Here is a 19,369-nt window from a genome sequence, read left to right as displayed (position 1 = left end):
AGCCAGTGAGAGAGGGAACACAGGCATGTGGAGTGGGAGAGGAAGAAGCAGGCTCCCAGTGGAGGAGCCTGATGTGGGGCTTGATCCCAGGACTCTGGGATCACGCTTAATGACTGAGCCACCCAGGCGCCCCACTGAGCCACCCAGGTGCCCCTAGTACAGTTTTAAAACTAAAATATCATCCAAGATACTTTTCTGAAAGACTACAAGGCAAAACAAAGAGATGTGGCAATGAAGTGGCATCAAGCATGTGATGTCTAATGCCACTGAATGGTATCAAATTTTGAGAATTACTTACCACATTTTGGTTAATAAGATGCGCCACAAATTTTGAAGCAGTAAGACAAAGTTGCTGAAAAGTGAAGACAGAGACAATGTTAGTCTATAAACTAAAACCAATCTTCATTTAACTACTAAATCTATAGCTTATTTACACACTCTATTTAAAATACGTACTACACAAGGATAATTTTTATAATATAAGAAAGTTACAAGATAAAAACTATTACATGCAAAATAGTCCCATTTCTGGCTAAATAATTTTAATTCTACAGTTAAAGCCATTATTTTTGTGGCTCATCATTAGTGGCTAGAGATATTTAATGGAACAAAAAAATGTTATCATGAAATGCAGTTTTTAAAAGAATCCAACATAGCAATCAACATTGCTTATCACTGTTGATACTAGATTATTAGTCTGTCCCTATGTGGCAGTCGACGTACAAGCCCATCATATATACCTTATCATTTCTTCGATAGCCTTTTCGGAAATTAAGAATTAACCTCTTGAGGATTAATTCTCCGATCTGTGGAAATTTTGAGTTGATAATTGCCACTAACGCTGCATAAACATGGGTGAAGATTGGAGAAGCACTCTGTGCTTGCAAAACAGATCTAGAGAGCAGGCCTCTGTATAAAAAAGAAAAAAAAGAAGAGTCAACTTCTAACTCATTTTGAAATGAGCACTGTTCTATATGGATTTGATAAGGGGAGAGATGCAAAGTTATTTCTAGCAATGTAATGGCAAATAGTTACTGGACTGCCAAAAGGAGGAAGACAATATCTTAATAGTCACCAGGTTTAACTTTGAGAACTGAATCAACAGAGTAGAAAATGAGAAAAGAAAACCCAGTGCTTATACACTGTGAGATCTTAAACAACCCATATAGCCTCTGCTGCTTTCTGATTAAAATGGGAGAGCACTACCTACCTACCTTTGAGGACAGTAGTTGCGTCTTGGTCAACTTTCTATATCCCCACAACAGGTTACAACTTACTTTATATGCCCCCTCACCAATGTTTTGGAGGTGATAAATCAGGGTCACGTGGAATGACACAGGAAAACATCCCACAGATTTCAAAGTAAAAAACAGAGTATAAAATACTTCTATTTCCTGATCCTTTTAAAATCACAACCAGTTAAAACTACACAAAAAATGACTGTCATTTCCTTCTGCTTTTCTAAGATTTATCACTGATCTTTCTCATTTCTTTTACATTCTCACTTTGCTTTCACTAGAAAATTATATATATATATATATATATATAAATGTTCATTATTTCTTATGAGTTTAAATTATTGGAAGTATTCAGTAAATAAATGTCTGCACAAAAAACACTATGTGATATGAAACTTCAAAAAGCAAAAACTGCACAATTTCTAATGGTGAAGTACAAGTTATTTGTTAGTAGCTTACATTTTTACAAGATCTGCATTTTAAATAATTATGCTCGACTACTCCTGAAGTAGCACAATAAATCAATGATTATTGTCCATGTAAATACTATGTTCATTTGAATAATCGCTGTGAAATACTATGAATAAAGTAGCTGATGCTTACCTTCCTCTAACTATGTTTTCTTGAAGAAGTTCTTGAATAATAATACCTATATTAGAAATGTTGACTTTGTTGATAAGACCATTGATTGACTTCTTTAGGGCCTCCCAGCTCATCCTCTGGTACGCTAAGCTAAAAAGAATTGATTTTAATAAAGATGAAAACTTAGTCAACAATTACAATAACCAGAGATTATAGTAAGAACCTAAAAAATACTTAAGTTCCTTTGTTTTTAACATTACTTTCATAAAATGACCTCAAAATAGAGTAAAATACTATATGAATACCTAAACCTATATTTGATGTTCTGTACATATGCTCAACTATAGATCACTTCTCTTTAATAAATAATAAAATTGTATAAGGATATATAAGGATAATGTTTGTTCTTATGTCCATGTATATTGGAAATTATAATATTCATTAGATTCAATACATACTTACATTATAATACTTCATTTAGTTAAAACTGTCTTTAAAGAAAATATTTTAAAATGACAACTTTTAAAAATTTTAAATTATGATATGAAATACCTAAATATAAGCCATAAAAAGGAGATTTTTATTATGTCTTTTCTTATAAAACATAAGGAAAACAAAATTAAATATTTTAAACTGTAAAGAAATGGTAATAATTACAGGAAAAGGGAGAGTCATGATATCATGGGGCTGAAAGACTTGTATTTTAAAGAACATCTCTGCATTTAGGCAGTAGTTCCACATCTGTATTGCTTTTTTTTTTTTTTTTAACTTAGATCTTAGGCAATACTTTAGCCTAACTGGGTTTGTTTAGGTTGAACTTGATAAAACCTAAGGTCTTTTAAAGCTCTATAATTCTATGGTTTTTATATTTATTTCTCTGTGGAATATGATATCAGCTGCAGAAAGTCTGATCTTTTTCATCTTCCTTATACTTCTCTGGCAGTCTGGTGAAGCTGAACGACTTCTTGGAACAATATATATAAATATATAGGATTGCAAAGGATACCAATCATATTTAAATAGTATTCAAAGCATGAAAAGAAAAAAAGTTTGATATAGAATTCTATGTGCTTTTTAACACATTAAATAACAAGAAGTGGTGGTAGGCCTAATAACTTCTTTAATTTCCAAGTAGCATGGCCATAAGCAATACTTTGAGATATTTGCTGCAAATACTCTGTTAATACTACAGTCTGCTGCCTACATTCCTGATAGAAAGAAATGCTAACTTTTAGTTAGAGATAAGCAAAAGTAAAGATGCAATTTTTTCTTTCCATTTACATTCATGGATTGCCTAAATTCCTTTATGGACCTCTTGAAGGTCTGTTGGTTAGGGATCCCTGTTCTGGAGTGGTAAATCAAGGGAGAGGTGGTGAGAGCAGTCTACCCTGGTGGGGAAGAATACTTTATCACTGACATTGTCCTCAGAAGACAGTGAGAACAAAAAGCAGACTGACTTGCAGTTAATTATATTGTTTTTAAATTCCCTAAAGATCATGTACTCCCTAAATGCCTGCATTTGAGGTGGGTGCAACACTTCCAGTGGGTCCCAACCCCAACCCTTTGGTATGCTACTATTTGAGAAACAAGATCAATGGCTTAAAAACTAGCCTAATTAGTAAGATTGCTGATACATAATCACAATCTCTATTAATCCTTGGTAATAAAACAAACAAACAACATAATCAAGTACAGTTGTACTTCCTAATTAAGAAGCCTACAATTCCCCTGACTTAGTATCTACCAGAAGTGAAGTCTACAGACTTCTCTTAAGAAACTTCTACTTCTCCTTGTCCCCTTTACAGCCTATGAATGGATTTAAACTATATATAGAATTATCTTCCAGGAATCTGTGTAAAATTACATATACTGGGGACTCTTCTCCACACACTTTATTTATAAGGAAGTAGGAGTTGGCTTAATAACAATGTTTCTGGTCTTTTATAACTAGGATTGCTTTGGACTGGACTGGAGACAATGACTCTCCCTCTAATGCTGCCATTATTGCCTCCTCCTAAGAGCAGAGAACAGAAAGCAGAATGCCTACATGCTCATGAAGCTCCTGCTAACCATAGAAGCCATCTCCAAATCCCTTCCAAACGTAACACTGCAGGCATCACTACCATGTACTGGAATATTACACATACAGAGAAACGTGCTAATTAGTTTTAAATTTAATGTCATCTAATGTCCCTTTCTAGCTCATAAATTTTAAAAATTTTATTTCAAATACTTGTACTTTATATAAATCACATTTCTATCTCAAGCTAATTCATAAAGTAAATTTAGATTTCATTTATGTAAGGGTCTCAAGTACTTTCAAGTTGCCATTAAAATACCTATGAAAGATGTGGGAATACTCTTTCTTGGCTCACCTGGAAATCTGTTTTTCTTAAAGTCTAGCTACTCTCTATCCCAATCTTTCTTTTTACCTAACTGGCAACTGAGTGACCATTTCAATCCCGGACCATACTTTTCGTAATTATCCTCTCATTCTGCTAGAGAAAAAGGTCCTGGAAACTTAGCAATACTTTCATAGATAGCTCCTCTCATCTCACTTATTTTGAAAAGGAAGTGAAGGTATTTTGAGGGTGAATGTTTATTGGTGAATTTTGATTATTTGCCTTAGCAAAAATTATAGTCTAAGATGGTATGGTCTAAGAAAACTATGGAGTAGAGAAGATTCAACTTCATTTCATAGATTAGTATAGGAGTTGGCAAACTACATCCCTGACTCAAAAGCAGCCTACAGCCCATTTTTGTAAAAAGAAAGCTTTACTGGAACAGAGTCACACTCATTTGTTTACATATTACCTATGCCTGTATTCACTACTACAGCAGAGCTGAGTAGCTGCAACAGACACAGAACACTGCACAAGCCTAAATTATTTAGTGTCTGGCTGTTTACAGAAAAAGTTTGCCAACTCCTGGTTTGGTACAACTGGAAAGATCGATTTTAGTTCTAAAATATCAATAATTCTCTTGATTATCTATGAAAAATGGACACTACTTATAGGCATGCATATAACTATAAATGAAATAGTTTGAAAATAGTAAAAATAAAAGATCTTTCCTCAACCCTTTTTGATTTAATTCATGTAAAAAAAAATAAAGAAGTTGAGCTAATGTCAGGGTAAAGAGTAAGCAGAGCTCCGAGGGAGCTTATGGAGTAAAGAAGAGAAATATAATTTGAGGTCTCTACCATTGTGGACTGGTAATGTAAACTTTCAATAGCCAATGTTAATTAGACCATAGTTGACTTTTTTTCGACGAGGGTATCACTGCTTTGTATATTCAGTGGTATTGACATGCCTGTTTTTATCTGTAATCTGCTCTTGCATCATCCTGAGCTTTGCAGGAGGAATATATGCTCCACCGGTGCGAGTAAGAAGAGGATCCAGCTCATCTTTCTTCTTCTTTGCAGTAGGTTCATCCTGAGCAGAGGAACTCTGGGTTACTGATGGTTCTGGGCTTCTTCTCCCAGGAGTTGGAGACTTCCGAGACCTTTTACGATCCATATCTCTTTCTCTTTCTCTGCGTTTTTCTCGGTCCCTACTTCTGTAATATTAAATTTTTTTTAATGGAGAAAAGACAATATAAATTACATTCTTTTTTTTTTAAAGATTTTATTTATTTATGTGACAGAGACAGCCAGGGAGAGGAAACACAGCAGGGGAGTGGGAGAGGAAGAAGCAGGCTCCCAGCGGAGGAGCCGGATGTGGGACTCGATCCCCAGGACGCCGGGATCACGCCCTGAGCCGAAGGCAGACGCTTAACGACTGCACTACCCAGGCGCCCCTATAAATTACATTCTTAAATGAGCTGCATACCAAATCAGTGAGACCATTTGCAGGCTGCAAATTCAGACAAGGGAAAGTGGTTTGGAATGGTGAGGAAGTGCTTCATAGAGAAAATGTAAATTAAACTAGGGCTTCAAGACTTGACAGAATTTATACTGGGGCAAGGGTGGGAAGTGTGATAGTGACATAAAGACAGTGTTTTCGGAAGATAATTTAGCCCATGATGTACATGATAAACTGTATAAAGAAGAAACCAGAGTTTATCTCCAATAATGGCAATTTCGGAATAAAAATGTCCTAAAAAAACTTAACATTTGAAATTATTTCTTGATAGAACTGGCTTTTAAAACCTCAGAGTATCAGAAGCATCTGGTTATTTGAGACAATGTGAAAAAAAAATCAACTATTTTCCAGCTATAACTCTTCCCGACTATAGTAGGTGAGTATCCTTTCTTAAGTTAACATTTTTAAAACAATCAAGGTATTATTTTCTGAAACTATCAAGAACTAACAGGAAAAGTAAATTCCTGCTTTTTTGCTATCTTTCCCAAGAGAAGAGTTTGTCCTCTTAGCCATTTTTTAAAAAATCTATACTACCTTGGAAACTTAGATCATTCTGCTCATGCTTTGTGCAACCATTAGTTAAATGAATACAGTACATAAAAACAAGTGTCATTTATCACCATTACCAGGAAACCGCTCGATGGATTTTAGCTAGATCAAGGGGGGGGGTGTATTTGAGATAGTCTGTCTTAATATACAGTAATACAACTTACAAAGAGAGAAAAGCAGTCACCTAGTCAGGTGGATTCAGAGGAGCTGTTTTGAAACTGAAGTGTACCACTGTATACACGAAGACAGAGTGAACAGAAGGGAAAAAAGGTGGTTCCAAATAGACAACCCAAATAGTCACAAAGCCAGGTGCACTGCAATCTAGGCACTGATTTGCAACTGAGTTACTTCTTATTATGAGTGTAGTATGTTCTAAGAGAATAACTACAGTAGGGATTTACTGGCATTGGTTATGATTCTTCTGAGAAACACTAGGTGAGACTGCTAGCTGCCTGATAAAATTGCGTCTTTACAATTTCACTGTTTGTTCCTTTAGAGTGCAGAAGTAATGGAGTGTTTTTCAAGTCTAAATAGAAATATTTCTCTTCCAATGCTTTAATACTGTTACCTTTTATTTTCTATGTAATACATAGCCTGCTTACTTCACAGTGTGACTGTATGGATCAAATGAGACTTAGGTACATACACTGGACCAAACAAGTTACAATGAAGTAATACAGTCAGAGATTATGGAAGAAAACATGGGCTTTGGAATCCAAATTGAGTTCAAATCCCACTTTCATTGTCTACCAGATAGGCAACTACAACCTCAGTAAGTTACATAATCACTTCAAACCCACTTCACTTTTTTCTTCCCCCCTGTAAATTGTGAAAAATAGTACCTAGTTAGTAAGAGTCTTAACAGTATTTGAGAAAGAATGCAAAATGCTTAGCTCACCAATTATGGTGGCAGTAGTTGGTTCTCCTGAGGGGTCATTAAGGTGACAGCAGATGAGTCTGGCTTTTGGAGGTTAATTTCATCTGACATTTTAGTTTTGGGTACATATTAGAAAGTAAGTAGTGAGAAGGAAATTTAGGCTCCAGATATCAAATAATGTGATCAGCCTCAAACTGCAGAGGAGTTTCATCAAAATTTTAGTGGGGGTACAGTCTTGGTAGTCATGGAGTGGGTAACATGAGGGAGACATCAAAAGGATACAGACCTTCATGAACAATAAAATAAGGTAGACGTGTTTTTGAAACTGGATGACTAATAGGGTGGGTAGTCAAATTCTCCAAGGCTCAAGAAAGAATAATTTATATTTAGGTAAAAACTAGACTGGTAACTTCATTCTCACTGTCCCAGTGCCATCATGTAGGAAAATATATTTTGATCACTCTATGTCATATGATATAAACGACTTTCATTCGGTAAGGAATCTCAAAAACTCACACTGCCAGCTTCTCATGCAGTACAGTACCATGCAATGAATAAGAGCTTAGGCTCATGTCAGACAGACCTGGACTTTCCAATGACATGCTTCTAAAACACAAACAAATGACTTAAATCCTCTTCCCTCAGTTTCTTCATCTATAAAACACACAATAGTATCTACTCCCTACATTTACTGCAATAAGGAGTTAATTCACATGAAGTCCTTATTAGAAAGCCTGGCACCTAAGAACATCCATTTAATGGTAGCTGCTATTATTATTGTTTTTTTTTAGAAAGCATAAAGAAAATTTGGACAAGTAAGATTTTTCTATAGTTAAAATTTCCAATACTAACCGTGATTCCACGCTACTATCATAAGAACGTCCTCTTCTTGAATGCTCGTAGTCTGACCTGCTGTAATCAAAGTGATCTCTATCCCTAGGGGATCTTTCTTGTTCTCCATATCTAAAACATAAAAGAAAATCAAAGTTATAAGATGAAAACTACTATGTTATAAATGCCTAGAAAAATCACATACTGGTAATGCTAAAGCAACTCTATGACTGAACTATGTCTTACTGAACTTTTTAACAAACAGCTTATTTTGTTGACACCATTCATTTAGTCTTGATTATAAAAGCTTTCAGAGTGTGTACAAAACTACTACTGGAGTTCACATAACCAAACCTGTCATCCTGATTCACATCATCTTAAGTAAAAGATATATATCTGGATATCATATATAGTTGGCATGAAAAAAACCCACCCTGCAAATGACTCCTTTTGCCTAGTTGGCACATTTTATGAAAGGAATGAGCAAATGGGACCAATGTCATTGGTTGGCCTCCACAAAAACCAGCTTAACTCATTCCAAAAGACATCCAAAACACATCAGCTATTATTCTTGAACTTGCTTTACTGAGTAGCAGTGAGAAAGAACTGAAATTATTAGCAAACAAGGATGACAGCATAAGATCTGCCATTTGAACTTTAAATATCAATAAAGTCAGAGATCCTCAAGAGAAGTTAAATAAATACACACAAAATAAATACACATAGTAATATATATATAGTAATTCATATTTTATATACAGTTAACCATATAGCACAGTATTATAAATGTATTTTTCTCTTCCTCATGATTTTATTAATAACATTTTCTTTTCTCTAGCTTACTTCACTGTAAGAATAGAGTATATAATACATGTAACATATACAAAATATTAGTTGACTGCTTATGTTGTCCGGTAAGGCTCCTGGTCAACAGCAGGATATTAGTAGTTATGACTTTTGGGGAGTTAAAAGTTATAGGCAGATTTTCAACTATGGGGGGGGCGTTAGTACCCCTAACCCCCAGGCTGTTCAAGGGTCAACTGTATATTTCTACAATTAACTTATATAACATATAGATATACATGTGTGTCTGTGCATGTCGAGTTTTTTTTTTTTTTTAAAGACAATAAGTAAGTGACTGATGAACGGTACTAAGTAGTTGCAAGCCATGACAATTAATTTGATGTTCATGAAACGAAAGTTTTTAGAGACAACAGAGTGAAATAAGAAGAAAGTACATATGTGGTAAGGAAGAGATGAGATCACTGAAACAACGTTTAGTGGATGCATCTCCCTTCATTAATTATTTTTAATGGTCATAGCTCACTAAGTGAAATAACTGAAGTACTACTATGAATGCCTGATGAACATTAATAGTAATATTTCTAGATCTTTCATCTTAACACATAAGATATATATATATAAAAGTATTCTAAAATCTATAGAGAGCTATGTAAAGGATAGCAGTAACAGTAAGAGCAGCACTTCAAAATAAGGTGATTTCAACTCAGTTTTCCATTTTATAAACTTTCATCTAGTGTTTCATCCAGTATTCATTTCATTTTGTAAAACTTTTATGTAGTATTTGACATGCTGAAATTATTCTCACCTCCAAAATTAGATAAAATCCAGAATTATTTACTAGAAACTCCTAGAACAGTCATTCAAGAATGATTTGTCCTTAAGCTTATTCAAGTAATATTGTAAAACCATCTAAAAGAAATCACCCACCCTAAAATGAAGAACCTAAGAACTAAATAATTTTTAAAAACTCATTACAAAAACTTTAAATTGCAGGAGCACATAAAAATTATTTACCTGTCTTCTGGAGAGGAGGTCCTCTGATAGGAATTATAGTTTTCCCTTTTGTCATGACCAGAAGAATGCTTTCAAAGGGAAAAAAAGAGGGGGAGGGGTTATTTTAAAAATTATGTTAAAAACACAGAGAAAATGAAATATGTCTCTCAGAAAATTGGAAGTGCTTTACAAATTATTTCAAAGCTTTTTTTAAATCATAAGAATAATTCATGTTATCTAAACAGTATGTAAAATAAAATTTTCAGGCCCTCCAAGGTAAATATCTGTGGCAAAAAATCTGTTTTCACTATGGACCACATAGTTTTTTAACCAAAAAAAATTCAAGGTAGAAGAAAGTAATTCTCATATTTTTGATGCCACTTAATGGTATTTTATACTATGTGTTAAGTTTTAAATATATAGAACATCATTTTTATAAACACCTCTCGGTGAAAAACAAGACCAAAGCTTTTTCTTGGTGAAAAACATGACTAAGGGCTAGAAGTCTTCTAGCAAGAAGAGTTCACTCCTGTGGTTATATCAAAGTCTTATAATACAGCACTTCTCTCCCTGGATCTACTTTGTCTTATAAAAACCACTTTAGTTCAGGTTACTAAATCTGGATAAAGTAAACAGCTAGAAGAAACCGACTCTAACATATTTATGAAAATTCGTTTTCACTTTCAGGAAACATTGTTTGAATGTCTGATATGTATGGCACTATGTTAGACTACGGATTTGAAAAACATGATTCGTGAGAGAAAGCTCCTATGCCAAATCCTTTGAAAAATAACAAGACATACAAATAAATAACTCCACTGTAACATGGAACTGAAGAGAAATTTCACAGAGATATGAACTATTCAGTTGGAGAACAAATCTTAATTTAAAAATCCAAATGCAGTCAAAAAGCCAAAATATTGATCTCTGTGAATGGGTAAATTTTTTATATCACTGATGAACATTCATATTGGCCAGCTTTTTTTTTTTTTTAAGGATTACAATAATTTTAACTAACCTAACTATAAGAAAGGAAAAATAGTATGTTTTTTAAAAGTAGCTGTAGCTTAAAAACTAAGAAAAAGGAAATCAAATAATGAACAACCTGTTCTGCATATTTACCTGCTTGCCTCCTTAATGGGAAAAAGAAACATTTAAAAATAAAAAATTATACTGCACGGAAGTGTAAACAAGCTCCAACTTCCTCTTATTTTATGACTAATTAATAGCAGTTTGAGTCAAACATTATCACAAGGAAACTGCCAAACAGTCTCATTAACTGCTGAATTTTTCTATAGTATATACAAAGTAGACTAATCTACGTAGGTGAATAAGCATGTGATCAAAATTTGTAATTTATGGGGGCGCCTGGGTGGCTCAGTCGTTAAGCGTCTGCCTTCGGCTCAGGGCGTGATCCTGGCGTTCTAGGATCGAGCCCCACATCAGGCTCCTCCGCTGGGAGCCTGCTTCTTCCTCTCCCACTCCCCCTGCTTGTGTTCCCTCTCTCAATGGCTGTCTCTCTCTCTCTGTCAAATAAATAAATAAAATCTTTAAAAAAAAAATTGTAATTTATGGTAGCCATAGTTTGGGGGCTATTTTATGCTGAATGCGACGATCTTAAAATCCTGTGTCTAATGTATGTAAGAAAGTTTTAAAAATTATTTCACTTAGCAACACAACGAGAAAATTGTTCAATATGTATGACATAGTTTTCTATAAAACTTGACTTCAAGATCCCAAACCAAATATGGAACACAAGACTCATTCGATTCATGGCAACACCAAACATAGTTCATTTATTGGACTGATCATTTACTGTAAGACACAGTCCTTCCTGTGTAGACACCCTGTAGACAAAAGTTAGGAAAAACCCTTAAGGAATTAATGATCTTACGGTAGAAAGCCAGCTGTAAAGATTTTCACAATTAAACATATCAGATTATATGTTCCTGAGAGAGCAACAGAGAAAAGAAGAAATAGGAGGAGGAAGAGAAGGACGAGGGGAAAAGGAGAGGGAAGAGAGAGAGACAGAAAACAAAACTGCAGTCTACTTTTTCTTTACAAGGCATAGCAATTATTTTGATTACATTAGGGAGAAGGCCTCAGTTCTTTGCTAATGATTTTTAACACATCTCCGCAACATCTGTTGTAAGCAAGGGGGGAACCAAAAATATTGAAGTCGTGAATCAGGATTTCGTAAATACGATTAAGTTAACGTGACTGGCACACACAAAAGTGCTAACAGGACATCTTGAGTAGGGAACATTATAACTGAATACTGAGGGATGACAGTGGGTAGAGGGGGATTTGAACTAGGCTTTGGTAGATGAACAGGATTTCACTAAGTAAAATAAAAAAATTTATCATTTTTAGATGTGATTCAAATAATAATCTCAATTTTCCTATTTCCTTTATCATAGAGTTCAGATTATAAATCAGAGTAGGCATTGAAAATAATATATTGTCAAATTCACCTTTAAAAATTCTCTAAATTGTTCATTAAGCAAACAAATGTTTATATCATGTGGTTACCTATAATCTCTAACAATAAAGATAGCAGTATGAGAAGGTCAGTGGAGCAGGGAGGCTGAGTCCAACCTCCGAGCATCCATTAGGCTCAGGAACCAGTCTTTAAGAGCAAGGAGAGGAAGGGCTGAAACAAGTAGGAAACTTGGTCCTGACAGCTAAGGAAGCTACAGCAAGGCTCAATGGAAAAACAAGGGATCCTCAGCTGAACCCTCCCAAACCTAGCAGATGAGTCCTCAGAACATCAAGGGGAAGATGTAAGCTTCACCTGAGGTAAAAATGGGCCCCACCCAGCTAGTGGACTTGCCTTGGCTAACAGGATGGAGAAAGGGAGGCAGACTAGGCTACGAACTGGCATACAGAGCTGAGCCACTAAGCTTGGAGGGCATGCTGACTGAAGATACCAACTCCTAGTACGGAAGGGTGCCACCGAGGACCCACTGGGACCACAGGAGGTAAACGTGGAGAAGCAGTGTAAGAGGGGCAGGAAAAGGATTCTGAAAAGACTAAACAACACATCTCCCTCTGTGTAAAAGATATCTGGCTAAATCTGAGTGCTCTCGTCTAATTTGGCTCAATCAAGAGCCAGTTCCACACCAGGTCTCCTCTTTACATCCCTAGCTTTTAGCACAGTCAGCCACCTACTATGCCCACGATTAGTTAACTGCTTAAGTGCCACTGGACCAATGAGTACAAGTCCCAAAGAGGCAGATTTCAGAACAATATATGAAAGTATCTACTGACAGACAGATCTAGCTTGAGACAGTGAACTCCCACCAAAAAAGATATACAAGCATGGGCTGGGTGTCTACCAAGCCTTACATTCGACAGTACCATACTCGACAGAATTTAGAAAAGATGGCAGCAGAACATGCCTCAGTCTGTAAGTCTTATTAATTCAGTTTATTAAACACCTACCAGGCACCTGGCCTAGTACCTGGTGTCTACCACTAAGCTCAGTCTACTGGTTCTCTTTTTAAAGAAGGAAAGCAGCAGGGCCTAGATCTGTAATTAAATAAAAATATACCTTCCCCTTTACTGACTCCAAGACCCACGGAGTGATGTGTCTGCTTGTAGATCTGTGCAATTGAAAATAAGTGGAATAGTTTGCTCTCCTGCCAAGTCCACTGACAGGCAGAGGAACAGTTCAGAGAGTAGACGGCGTTACTGGTTCCTGTTAACTGCTCTCACTGCATTTACTATTCTCCCTTCCTTATAACCTGCCTCAGCGACACTAGACTCTTTGTCTTTAAATGTGCTGTTCCATCTGCCTGGCATACTCTTTTCCCAGTTATTTGTATGGCTAACTTCCTTACATCCTTCAAGGTTCTGTTCAAATGGCTACCTTTTCAGTGGGCCCTCCCTATCAAAAATTGCAACCCCCAATGCTAATGATCAACTTTACCCTATTTCTTTTGTCTATAGCATGAGTCTAGCTCTTAAGAACACTATCCCACACCATTTACTTATGGATGAAGTTTATAATTTATTTTCTGTCTTCCCCCATTAGAATGCAAACTCCATGAGACCAAGGATTTGTTTTGTTCACCATTTTACCTAAAGTGCTTAGAATAGTCATTGGGACATAGTAAGAATTCAGTGAATATTTGTTCAACAAGTGTATAATGTCTAAAGGACAGCACAGAAAAAAGAGCTTGTTTATGCACATGAAATGCAATAAAAGGCTCCCTTGTAGATAGACATGCAGGAACTATGATTAACTGAGGAAGGAGATGCCTGTCTTCCATTTCACGCTCATTCACGGAAGTATGCTCTTTAAGAAGAATGGTGGAATTCCCTGCCCTGTTAATTATTCTTCTTTTGCATGTGCTCACTCATATGCACTTTCTTGATTTGTGCAGGCAATGATACACATATATGCATACATGTACATGGACATACACACATACATCTTGCACGTTCTCTCACTTGCCCTCTTGCACACTATTGCTTCTATCTGACTACGTAGCTACACCTGAAATTGTGTAAGTTACATATGTGTATGACGCCATTCTACTGTCTGGTTCTACAGGTACAAGTTTATGTTCTTCATTATAAATTACAAACACTTACTTTTATCTGTGCCACACTACTTTTCATTTTCTGTTGCCAGTTGATCTGATAAATCAAAAACTCCTTAAGTTGGTCCAAAAAACAGGTACCAAATGGTATGAATTCCTTGACAGTTTACTTTTTCTGTCTGCAAATGTCACCTGAAAGGTATACCAAAGAAAGCTTTGTTAACACTGACAAAATGTATGTGAAATAACAACATATTATTTACACACAATGACTATTTGACCATCTTATTTTTCTTAATCAGTAGGCACAGATATATAATCAATAATTAAATAAAAATTCAAAACTTCCTTAAACAGTTCCACTTAACAATGTATAAAGAACACATTCATAGAAAAGACCCTGAATAAGAGAGCAAATAACAAGGGCTTATTAAGGTATTTTAGTGTAATGACCGAGAGGAACAAAACTCAATTTAATAATTGATGTCAGATAACTTTATTCAAATTGTTTTCAGTGAGGGACACCTAAATCTATATCATAAAACAGTACTGTGATAATATAAAAAACAAGTGAACAGAAGAAATAATTATATCAGATAAACTCTATATAAACAGAGTATAAAATATCCCATTTCTATATAAACTAAGAATGAATTATCCAATGTTCTTGTAATAATGATCACTCAGAAATAAATATGCTCTGTGTAAAAATATAAGTAAATTTTAATGTAATCTATCAAAGGCACATGACTTCTGATATATGCAGGTATAAGAACTAAGTTATTTGGCTCAGAATAAACCTAATCACCAACAGTAAATGCTAAAATAAAATTTTTTTTTCGATATCCGTTAATTACATTTCAGGAATTTTCGAAAAATGCTGAACTGCTACTTATGTTAACACAGGACTACCATTTAAGTACTTAATTGTAATTACATATCTAAGTGGTTTATGGTTTGGTGAATGAAATTACAAAAGGTAATGAAATTACAAAAGTCAAATGAAATAGAAGAAAATAAAAGAGGTAGAGAATATACAGAAAGAACTGTGCCCAGTACCAAAATAACTGAATACAACTAGGAAAAGTTTTACATTTGAATGCCAGAAACGATTACAGATTATCTAGTTCAATTCATTTTTAAAGATAAAAATACTGAAGGTCAGATTAAATCATTTCAATGCCCTAAGCTATACTACCAGAAACTTAGCCTAGGGATACCCAATTAAGTTTTCTTTCCACTAGACCACATACACAAATAATCTTGACACTATGAAGTGACAGAGAGCTACTATCATTTAATGCACATAGGGATGTACACAAATCACTAGGTCTATTACAGCGGTTAGCATGGCATCAAAGTTCTTAAAAGCAATATATATGAGTGTATGAGATTATTTACAAACTTAATCTATAAAGGATAATTGCAATCTACAGAACATCACCACTTCTGTATTTGTAGCTGCAGTTAGACTAACATGCCTCTAGGGGACTCCCAGCAGGGAGAGAGCCAGAGGAGAGAAGCACCACGTGCCCAACTCTCTGACCACCTGTGAACGAACACATGTACAAAACAGAGTAATGCTAAGGCACAGAGTTCTGTGAATATGAACTGCCACCTAAGAGAACTTACAATTTAGTCTAATCAAGTTAATTGCCTAAAAAGTCACCACTCCTCAGAGGAATGTAACAGAATCTACAGTCATAACATAACAGTAACAATGTCCAGGATACAATTAAAATAACTTACCAGAAAACTGTGGTCCAAGCTTAAGAAAAAAGACAATCAATGGAGACCAAAATTGAGATGACCCAGATGATGGAACTGGCATACAAAGTTTTTAGAGCTTATTCAAAAGTGCAAAGGAAAACACGCTCACAAGGAATAAAAGCAGGAAAGTTCAGCAAAAACAAAGCAAAAGGAAAAAGAAAATAGAACCAAACCGAATTTCTAAAACTGAAAAATACATGAAGTGAAAAATTCACTGGTTAGACTTAAAGCAAAATGGAGATAAAAGAAAGTCAATGAATGTGAAGTAAGATAAAAAGAAATTAACCAATCTAAAAACAGACCAAAAAAATTTAATGAACAATATCAGGGACATGTGGTATAATATCAAAGGACCTAATATGTGTGCAATCAAAGTTCAAGAAGGAAAGAGAAAAAATGGAATAAAAAAATTTCTCCCGTATTTGGCAAAAGGCATAAATCTACAGATTCTTGAAGCTCAGGGAATCCTAGGTAGGAGAAATACAAAGAAAACCATGCCTATGCACATAGTCATAGATAATGGTCAAAGCTTAACTGCTGAAAATCAAAGATAAAGGGAAAATCCTGAGAGCAGCAAGAAGGGAAAAAAAATATATTACACATACAGGGAAATAACCATTCAAATTACTACTGACTTCTTATCAGAAACTAAGGAGACAAGAAGACAATCTTAAAAGTGCTGAAAGATAAAAAACTGTTAACCTAGAATTCCAGGAAAAATAAATCTTAAGAATGAAAATAAAGACATTTACTAATTAAAACAAACAAAAGAAAACTAAGAGAAAGTAAGAGAATGTGTCACCAGCAGACCTGTACTACAAGAAATGCTAGAGTTCTCAGGCTGTAGGAATGAAAAACAGTGGAAATGGTAACTTTCCCAGGAAGTATAAAAGGCTACTTTTTCCTTCACTTAAAATACATTGGTTTATTTAAAGCAAAAATTAACATCTTGAGGGGTTACAGTGTATGTAATTAGAGTATACGTGATATGTAGCATATAGGAGGAGGAGGTAAAATAGACCTACATGATCTAAGGCTTCTAAATTTTTTGTGAATTGGTAGTAATAGCAACTCTAAGAAACTTGGAAAGTTAAGGACTAACAAAGTAATGTAAAAAATATAGCTAAAAAGTCTGTAGATAAATTAAAATGGAATTTTAAAAACTATTTAAATAATTTAAAAGGACAAGATAGAAGGAACAAAGGAACAAAAAACTGAAGGGAAATTAAAAAAAAAAAGATGGCGGACCTAAATCTAACTGCTGATTTTATCAAATATTAATGAACAAACATGTCTAATAAACAGAAGCTAGTTCTGTCCTCCCCGCAGATGGACACAACCCTGAAGGCAAGATCTTGTCTTGAAAGGGTTTTAGCCACGTGACTGCTTAACAAGAGGACTTTGTGCCATAACATACAAATCACGCGAGTCTTCTTTTTTTACATGACTCTTTTCAGAGGTCCTGTTTTTATAGCTATAAATGTATAGAGCTATAAAATTCAAAATTTTACTCAATTAACTTTCGCCTAAAGGTAATGGTTAATTTTTTTTTTACCTCTACCAGCACAACCAGCATATCATTTCTAACAAATACTTATCACCTTTATCACCCAATATTATTTATATATACACTCATTCAACAACAAATAATATTTACTACACTTCTATTATTTTGCCAGGCATCTTTCTAGATACTGGGTAGACAGCAGTGAACACCCACAACAAAATCCCCTGCCCACATGGAGCTTATATTCTAGTTACAAAACATAAATCTAAATTGATAAGCAAAGCACTAAGCAGCTCAAGCAAAGTGGCTTGTTGGGCTTCTTCTACTTTTTTTATACATGCCAGTTTCAAATCATTATTTAATATAAACCTGGTTCACTAAGTCATTATGTTACATCAAATTATGAACACTTGTGTGATAGAAGTACGAGTACCTATATGGGGGCCCACCTGACTTACTAAATCAGGTGTGTGTGTGGGGGCGGGCAGAGGGGAGGACTAGGCATGCTGGTTCTATAAAAGCATCCCCAAGGTATTTCCAATATCCAACTCTTCCCCAGGTTTCCTCAGCTTTCCAATTTTGGATGAGAAATCTTGGTTCTCAATTTGTCATAAACCATGAATAACGAATATAAAACACAGAGACTTCATAGCCTCCCTCCCTTATAGTGAAATACATAGTCATAAATCATTTGGAAAGGGACACATACATTCCAAATGTATTAATCCATACTAACTCACTGGTAAGAAGCATATATACGCATGCAAAATAATATCAATTATCAGTGATTTTTAAATCTGAGAGATTCTGGGCACAATTCATAGGGAGAAAATTCTCACTGGTTATGCAATGATGACTGCCACAGCGCAGGCTCTTTAGGAGTTTAAAAAATGTGCCATAATAATGAAGTAACATTACCTACTGCAACATGGGCACAAGCACAACTTTAAGCACTGAAATGGAGTCATCCAGATGACAAAATGTCTATAAAGTGCTTTTATTATTCTTAAAATGAATATAAGACATGAAAAATTGAGATAGGAAAAGAGAAAAAAAAACTACATTAACGGCCTTCCTAGGTAAACTAGATACAAATTTCATATATATTCACATACAAGGACTGAAATAATTTCTGCAAAAATTTTTTTGCTTATAGGTTTAAATATGCTTATTAATTAATGAGATTTGGAATATACCTTATGGAAAAATTAAAAGCCTAGAGAATTGTCAGTGTCCTTCATTTGTTTTATGTCCAGGATAATCAGTGACTAAGTCCTTATAAAATTGATACTATATTATACCTCCATGGAGGATTCCACTCTCTTCTATCCTAATATTATCATATAAATTAATCAGAGTCACTTATTGTCTACAGGCGTTTTTGCTTCCCTACATTCAACTAAACACTCCTTCTATAAACTAACATTAAGAATTTAACTGTACAGAAGGAACATCAAAAGAAATCTGTGTGAAAGACTTTACTCAGTACTGTTCACTATTTACAGGAAATGACCTGATGGATACTGCTGCCATGATCACCACCACACATCACCTGTGACTGATTTCCAGGACTTTTTGGGTCCAGAAGCAGAAAACACTGAAAACTACTTCTGTCCAAGGCTATCAGAATAAGGCTCTCCTTCCCCTGATAGTAGAAACGCTACTTCTTTGCATATTTTTGTTTTTTATCCCCTTATTTATTTTTTCCCTATCTGCTGGTTGATGCTTCTAAATCTGTACAATGGAACTTTCTGCATTGATGGAAAGGTTCACATTCTGCACTGTCAGTAGCCACTTCATTAACACAA

General features: G+C 34.9%; 1 protein-coding gene across 2 annotated transcripts in view; it reads right to left on the bottom strand.

Moving 5' to 3' along the window:
- The window catches only part of CWC22 (CWC22 spliceosome associated protein homolog), a 56,062-nt gene that overhangs the window by 25,317 nt on the left and 11,376 nt on the right, over nucleotides 1-19,369 (bottom strand). For both annotated transcript variants that reach the window (XM_008687205.2, XM_040643295.1), the window contains exons 2-8: nucleotides 14,337-14,476; nucleotides 9,759-9,826; nucleotides 7,962-8,072; nucleotides 5,133-5,378; nucleotides 1,842-1,970; nucleotides 741-909; nucleotides 299-352 (exon numbers count right to left, since the gene is read on the bottom strand). In XM_008687205.2, the coding sequence (XP_008685427.1) occupies nucleotides 299-352; nucleotides 741-909; nucleotides 1,842-1,970; nucleotides 5,133-5,378; nucleotides 7,962-8,072; nucleotides 9,759-9,826; nucleotides 14,337-14,363 (804 nt within the window). In that variant the 5' untranslated portion in view covers nucleotides 14,364-14,476. The remainder of the gene's footprint in view (nucleotides 1-298; nucleotides 353-740; nucleotides 910-1,841; nucleotides 1,971-5,132; nucleotides 5,379-7,961; nucleotides 8,073-9,758; nucleotides 9,827-14,336; nucleotides 14,477-19,369) is intronic.

The sequence above is a fragment of the Ursus maritimus genome, unplaced genomic scaffold (assembly GCF_017311325.1).
Source record: "Ursus maritimus isolate PB19 unplaced genomic scaffold, ASM1731132v1 scaffold_1, whole genome shotgun sequence".
NCBI lineage: Eukaryota > Metazoa > Chordata > Mammalia > Carnivora > Ursidae > Ursus > Ursus maritimus.
The sequence above is the reverse complement of the archived record's forward strand: the minus strand, read 5'-3'. Positions and strand labels throughout refer to the sequence as shown.